Source organism: Asparagus officinalis, chromosome 6, assembly GCF_001876935.1.
Source record: "Asparagus officinalis chromosome 6, Aspof.V1, whole genome shotgun sequence".
Taxonomy (NCBI): domain Eukaryota; kingdom Viridiplantae; phylum Streptophyta; class Magnoliopsida; order Asparagales; family Asparagaceae; genus Asparagus; species Asparagus officinalis.
In genome coordinates, this window is record NC_033799.1 from 72,925,664 (window position 1) to 72,933,872 (window position 8,209).

Consider the following 8,209-nt stretch of genomic DNA (forward strand, 5'->3'; position numbering starts at 1 on the left):
CTTCATCCATGGGACTCTCTTGTGTAGCCATATGTGCACTATAGGGTTGTTTTTCCTGTAGTTGAGGATAATGAAATTACATGTGACCTGGTTCCTTATAATAATGACAATAGATAGAGAGACCAGATGAACCCTCCCCTGCAGCTTCTTGTGAACTATCACCTCATCCTCTACGTGCTCCAAAACATTCTCTATGTCTACCAAAGCGGCCTCCACCACGACCACCCACTCGACTAGTTGTTTATCTACTCGGTGTGGCGGGAGCAGAACTGTTTGTAGACTTTGCGATAGTACTTGCTGGTGCAGCTGGCACTGCTAATCTCAAAAAGTAATGTCTCTGCTAAAGAACGTATAGCAGAGCTTCCAATAACCTGTGGCCTTGCTGAATTATAAGACTGTGTAAGAGAACCAAGAAAGGTGAATACTATCAGTTGATCCTACTGATCTTGCATTTTCTGAATATCCCCCATAATGAAAAAAAATTATCTTAGCTCCTTTGCGAGGCGATTGAAGTTGCCCTAATGCTCCTCAAATATCTGATTATGCTCATCCATCTTGCTCCGAAATAACTCCTGAATGACATCATGTGCCCGATTGGCGTGTCCTCGGCCTGAGTACAACTATTCCAAGAACTTTCACACTGTATTACAGTGAATTGCTAGCTGAAGGACCTGTGGTTTCATGCTGTTCCAAATTTGATGAAGTAGACTAGTGTCATTCTGTTTACAGGAGGCAGTAACTGCTACAGGAGGCTCATCTGTAAGATGATGATCCTTTTCCGGTCCTGAAGTATAAACTCGGACCAGTTGCTTCCAAAATAGATAATCGGACCCATTTAATTTTTGGTCGGTGATCTTGCTATAGAGCACCTCCGTGTGGGTCTTCATCTCATCAATGGAAATAGCAGAATTACTGGAGGACGCCATCAATATAGTAAATAAGATCTTTCAACTAGTAATCTCCCAAAAATAAACTATTAACCTCACTCAACAACAAATTAATTTCCAAGAATCAAATCATCAACAACTAATCAACACAAGTAATTAGTTCAATAAGTAAAACCATCCTGTAAAGAACGACTTATTTTATCTCAAAGAGATTATTAACGACTGATCGTAACATAGAGCTAAATAATTAGCTGAAGACCTATAAAAATCTAGTTGGTAAGCTAAATGATTAGCTGCAAATCTATAAAGATCTAGTTGATAAGCTAAATGATTAGCTGGAGATCTATGAAGATCTAGTTGATAAGCTAAATGATTAGCTTAATTTGTACCATCGGATGAATACTGCTCGATGAACAGTATCTGGGCGGATGAATAGTGTCGGTTAGGGTTTGATTGTGGAGGGTGACGGCTAAAGTTTAGAAAATTGGAGAGAGAGAGGAGGGTGACTCTGATACCATGAAATTAGGAAAAGCCTAGTGAGTTTATTAGCTCTCTCTAGGATGTTATTTATAGTGTTTAAGGAAACAAAGAAGTTTATTCCTAACCTATGTGGGACTAAACACTAGTAAATAACTACTCTCTCAACACTCTCCAACTTCAAAAATGGCTCTTTAAGATCAGTATACATACTCCGTGAGCTTTAAAAGTGTCACGCCCCGGGTCCAAAACGTGATAATTTGGAGCGTGACTCGGTCGGCAATGCAACCATACGGTTACATTCACGCATCTGGATTATCCTGTATACAGATATATTACCAAAAGAACTACTACATAGAGCATGTAACTAAGATAGCAAAGGAACTAGATAGATAAAGAAAACTCTGAAAAGACAAGTTCTCTTACATGTCCACAACTCTTCAAAGTAGGAAAGAGGAAAAATACATCTTAGTCTGGAGTACCACAAGTGATTATAAGAAAGACTCAATAATTGAAGTTGAGAGAGTTAAAAGAGAGAAGGAGATCACTATCGCTGGTCTTAATCCTTAAAGTACTCTTGGTCCTGCAAAGAAAGAACAATTCCCAAGTCGATTTGTCGAAAGAGACTCTGAATCCCAAATCCAAAAACTCGTCTTTCTCCTTCCTTTCTCTTTTTTTTCGGTTTCTCTCTCCATTTTTTTTCATGAGAATTTTTTTTTTGAGTTAGGGGAAAACGAAGGGGTACTGGATTTAATGGAGGAATTTAGTAACGGAATTTTAGGTAAGGGAATTAGTGTGGAGAGATTTATGGAGGAATTTGTTTTGTGGAGAGATTAGGGGAATTAGTTGAGGGATTAATGGAGGAAAAAAATGACCGAAATTTACTCCCTCACACGTGAAAGGGAAGAAAAAAAATCAAAGGGGAAAAAAAGGAAAATGGGCTTTTGAGGTTTTGCTAACACTATTGGGCTTTCAATTATTTTTCTTGTCTAATTCCAACATATGTGGGCCTCTTAGTTGCACATTTGACCCACTTAATTTATTGATTTGCAACAAAAAAATGGATTATTACATCCTACCCACCTAAGAAAAAAAAATTTCGTCTTCGAAATTTTATTTAAGTACAAGAAAGAACAAACGGTAACAGATATATAACTTTTCCATAGGTGGTGTATACAGATAATTCTACAAAAAAAATGAAAGAGGCCTCTATGATAGATAATTGTCTAGAACACAAGTCATCTGATATATTGAAGTCAGAAAAGTATTTTACTTGTAGGAATGTAAACAAAAAAAATCTTGGAAATATGGTAAACACATCCATGCATATAAACACTCTCAATTATCACTAGGGAATACTCTGACATGTCAAAAGTATGGCTTTCACCTGGATTTATATCTGTGCATCCTTATATGCATGTGATAGGTTGCACGTATATGTTTTAAGACTTCATCATCACTTTCTCCTATCCTTTATGAATTTCATTTTTACTATTCGATCACATGATAGGTTATACCCAAATCTAGATTGTTGTGGTGTATATCTCATATCATATACTATAAGCCTATTGGAAAGACTCTCCATAGCATGAATCCCTTGCGAGATCAGTCAAGACATGATACATGTAAACCAATTCTTTCCCAAGTTTGGTCCTAAGGATCGTCACCCTTAGGACCACCACCAATCATAATCCAGTGGAGGAAGATCACGAGCCCCCTCTCACTAAAACATGTATCCCAATATAAATATTACAACGGTGTCTTGAATGACTCGCTTGACATTCAACACTATGGCATCATAAACATGTACAACCTAAGATAATTTGATACTAATATAAAACTGGTAGATCCTAGCATGAGACTTTTCATGAAGTTCTTGTCCTTGTATTTCTTAAAGTTATGAATATGTTGTTGGAATCATGTTTCAGTGGCAATTCTCAAGAATTAAAATATTTTTCTAGATATCAATCATCATGTAATATCTCGATCATATATTGGGTACATAGTCACATCAACATCATACACCGTGCATAACCCATATTGAATAATCTAAGGATGTTTCAGTAGCACAAATATCAAGCAAACACAGATTCATGCCAAGCTCACGTGTCAAGCTACATATACTAATACATGCAATCACTTGGTTAAGAATTTTGAAAGATATAAAGTGAAGATATAAGGATTAAATACAAAGACATTCTGGTCTAGTTTATCTTCCTCATCATATTTGTAACCTAATATATAAGCAAATAATATCATGTAGTTACTCATTACTAAACCACTCTAATCCATCAAGTTCTAAGCTAATCTATCTACAACACTTAGTATTTATCCCGCTAAACCTAGTTATAAGGATTTACCCATTATACTTCCCAAAAATTCTCACCTCGTAGATTACAATCATAATCTCAATTTATTAAACTATTGAGCATATTTAAAATTTTTGATGATTCCCCAACCATTTATCGAAAAGGAAAAGGTTACATCCTAGTACACTAATGTAATAGTACTCAAATTCAATATTGGGAATTCTCATAAAGTTCTCATGGATTTAATCCAATCTTGTGTCTGCTAATTAATCAGATCTGATTATGCTATCATTATGTGATTTCATCATAAGTCCTCTACAAGAGATCATCAACTAGCTATGAACCACTATAAAATTTTAACTTACAAAATTTGTCAATGTTGTACCCAATTCACACCTCAATTTGATTGATAACCAATGAAGATCCAATTTATTAACTCAATTCCAAGATCATAGTCAAACCTAACCATTAAAAAGAAAATCTGATCAGTATCCATTAATCGTAGGAATATTATTTCTAATTTACTCAACATAGCCATTTAATATCCTCAAAGCAAATTCTTAACTTTATATGGCTGTTATCTCACAAAATCTAGTCTCCAATATATACCCTCAATATTATACAATATCCTCCATATAATTCCTGATTCTTGGATGCCATGCATATTAACAAGTAGGAAAGCCACTCTCAAGATCGATAATCTAGATAATCAAATGCACATGCATCACTAGATGGATTTGCTTTACATGCATATCTACATCGAGTTAATCTTAAAAATATTACTCTCACATGACCTAACGGGGCTAAGATACTAGTCTAACTGGAGGTAACTGAAAAGTTTTCAAGTCTACTAGTATCCTGATTGGTTAGCACATAAAGAACATCCAAGTTCAGTCGCATGAACTAGCTGGAGCTAAATGGTTTGATTTAGATGATATGTTGGCTGAGATAACTTCACCCAAAATTATGCAGCCATGAACTTGTAGTAGTTGCTAAGGTGAGGGATAGTGGCTGGACAAATATTCCTGGTAGCTTAACTTATGAAGCTTGGGGCTAGTCTACCCAAAACATATTTGTGCTCATTGACTAAGTCTGTATACACTTGGCTTGAGAAGGGAAAAGAATAAACTGTTAAGATAGAAATGAATTTGGATGCGGAATCAAAGGAGTAAGCGCAAAAAGATATTTCAAGAAGGAACGACCCTAATATTATACATGCTCAGACTCCTATTCCTATTTTAAAAGATCCAATAGTTATGTACAGGATGAGAGTCCAGTTATCTAACCTAGGCTCTGATACCAATAAAAACCTTGTCACGCCCCGGGTCCAAAACGTGATAATTTGGAGCGTGACTCGGTCGGCAATGCAACCATACGGTTACATTCACGCCTCTGGATTATCCTGTATACAGATATATTACCAAAAGAACTACTACATAGAGCATGTAACTAAGATAGCAAAGGAACTAGATAGATAAAGAAAACTCTGAAAAGACAAGTTCTCTTACATGTCCACAACTCTTCAAAGTAGGAAAGAGGAAAAATACATCTTAGTCTGGAGTACCACAAGTGATTATAAAAAAGACTTAATAATTGAAGCTGAGAGAGTCAAAAGAGAGAAGGAGATCACTGTCGCTGGTCTTAATCCTTAAAGTACTCTTGGTCCTGCGAAGAAAGAACAATTCCCAAGTCGATTTGTCGGAAGAGACTCTGAATCCCAAATCCAAAAACTCGTCTTTCTCCTTCCTTTCTCTTTTTTTTCGGTTTCTCTCCATTTTTTTTTCGTGAGAATTTTTTTTTTTTGAGTTAGGGGAAAACGAAGGGGTACTGGATTTAATGGAGGAATTTAGTAACGGAATTTTTGGTAAGGGAATTAGTGTGGAGAGATTTATGGAGGAATTTGTTTTGTGGAGAGATTAGGGGAATTAGTTGAGGGATTAATGGAGGAAAAAAATGACCGAAATTTACTCCCTCACACGTGAAAGGGAAGAAAAAAAAAATCAAAGGGGAAAAAAAGGAAAATGGGCTTTTGAGGTTTTGCTAACACTATTGGGCCTTCAATTATTTTTCTTGTCTAATTCCAACATATGTGGGCCTCTTAGTTGCACATTTGACCCACTTAATTTATTGATTTGCAACAAAAAAAATGGATTATTACAAAAAGTATAATATAATAATAATAATATAATATACAATAGAAAGATGTTTTTTGGCTGCCTAGAAACCAAAAGTTTTGACTACATTTATTTCTAAATCTTATTTTTATTCTAGCAGTTTATTATATATTGTGAATTGTGATTTTTTATTGCAACTTGCTAACTAAGTGCTTACATATACAATGCATTTTTAAAACTAAATATTATAAATTCTTTTTTCTACTTTCTTTTTTCAAACTAATGTGGCGAAATTGTAGATGGTTTTTGACATATAAAACTGAAGGTTTACTCCCATTTATTTTTAAACCTACACTTCCAGAAAGTGTTTTCAGTCTATAAACCCAAAGTTTTACCTCCCGTTATTTTTAAGAACTCGCCCTCTTTGAAAAATCACTCTTAAGTCCCAAAATACTCTTCCATATTAATTTTAATCTCACTAATTTGTATTTCAACACTTTGGTAAGCGGTGTTAGTTAACTTTCTATAATTTTCTCTAAGCTATTATGTATGCGTTGTATACTTGAACCAAAAGCTTAAACCATTTATTTATTTATTTTTCCACACAATAATGTCGTGACATTGTACATGGGTTCCTATAAATCTAGATTAATGGCTATTTAATTTTATAATCATTCACCTCTAAAAATGATTGTTTGTCTATAAACCCAAAGTTTTAACTCATTTACTTCTAAACTCATCCCTTTCCAACATCACCCAGTCCTTTCCAACATCACCCACGGACACAAAAATATGCAACCAACTTATTTTAAACTCGCTTTGTATTTCAACAGTCCAATATATGGTGTAAATTGGTATATTTTGTTATTACTTGCTTTAGTTTTTTTGAAGTGATCGATATATGGTTTATTTTTAAATCAAATGATTTAAATTTTTTTTGTTGCTTTCACACCAATCCTGGCATCTTGGGGGTCAATTTTGCTTGTTAACCCTAAATTTAATAGGGATGACAAGGTGTGTATTTGCAAATACTCCTATTCATAAATATGTTCCATATTCCATTAAACCTATTAAAATTAATTAATATTTCTTTGTGTGTTTCCTGTTTCTAATCAAATAGATCAATGAATCAGGTTAGAGTTACTGACTTGGTTCAAGGCGACGGAAGCAGTGCCCTAAAGTCAGCAAATGAGCCAACCCTAAACCTGAAGCGTCCAGATTTATCTCGGATTGCTGCTATATCTGAAGACAATAGATCGTCTGATGAAACTTCAACTCGTCAACCCGATAAATTTGAGAGTGATGATGGTGTTAAGTATTGCCGCTTGGATATGAGCAATGGTTCATCAAGTAACGAGGAAGATATGGAGAACATAGGTATGTTGGATAGTTCAGTACCTTATACAAGTAAATCTGAAGGTTCTTAAGTACTGATTCATAGAGAAATTTTAATGAGAGAATTTTTGTTCAGAGCATACAAGTGAGATGCTTCTGCTGGAGTATTCTCTTTGTATACTTTAGATTCCTTGTACAGATTTTAGATTCTAAGATCCTCTCACAGTTATGCCGCAAAGAAAGAGACTGTTCATTTGTCAATTGTACATCTGTATTAATGATGAACCACACAAGTTTCATGTTTATATCTGTTACAGTCTTGTTTGTGGATTATTGTGATGCACAATAGGAAATTGGGAGGTTAAGATTATTTGTAGCTTGACCTACTGTAGTATTTGTTGTTGTATGTTTACATTGGCAGATTGTTGATGATTCTCCAGAAATTTTGTTCTTTTGAGGAGAGAATTATTTCAGGTTCTTTTCATTTCTCTCCCCTGAAAATTTACTGGGTATAACACCATCATATTTGAGACTTTAGAACATACAGAATATAGGCTTAGTAGAAGAACTTCAAAACATATAGAATATAAGCTTAGGGGATGTATGTTTGTATGCGAGTGAAAGATGAAAGTGAAAAAGTGGCTTGCATATAACATTTTCGATGTTTGTTTGTATGCAAGTGGTTACGAAAGTGAAATGCAAGAAATTGGTGTACAAGATTTAATGCAATCCTAACTTCCCCTAAGAAAGTGGTGAAGACAAGTGGTGAATCAATCCGATTTTGCTACATCATCTTCATATTGTACTTTAAACAATAGTTTTGTTTTTTCAAACAAATATTGCATTTCACTTGCATGTTGATATGGATGTCAAAGCCATTTGCCTAATTTAAAAAAAAATTCAATTCACTTTTGCATTGCCAAACACCCCCTAGTAGAAAATGGTTACTGTATTTAATATGCATGCAAAATACCAAAATCACAGTTATTTTGGTTGATTTTTTACCATCGTAATAGTTTTTATTTTACTACTTTTTTTTTTAAATGGATCTTTTTTAAAAAAAATCGTGACTGGCCTTCGATAGCAA

The 8,209-nt window shown here is 34.5% G+C and overlaps 1 protein-coding gene across 1 annotated transcript in view; it reads left to right on the forward strand.

Moving 5' to 3' along the window:
- Nucleotides 1-7,579, forward strand: part of LOC109844244 (K(+) efflux antiporter 3, chloroplastic) — a 28,937-nt gene extending 21,358 nt beyond the window's left edge. Inside the window, exon 19 of the mRNA XM_020413212.1 lies at nt 6,921-7,579. Coding sequence (XP_020268801.1) covers nt 6,921-7,214 — 294 coding nt within the window. The 3' untranslated portion in view covers nt 7,215-7,579. The remainder of the gene's footprint in view (nt 1-6,920) is intronic.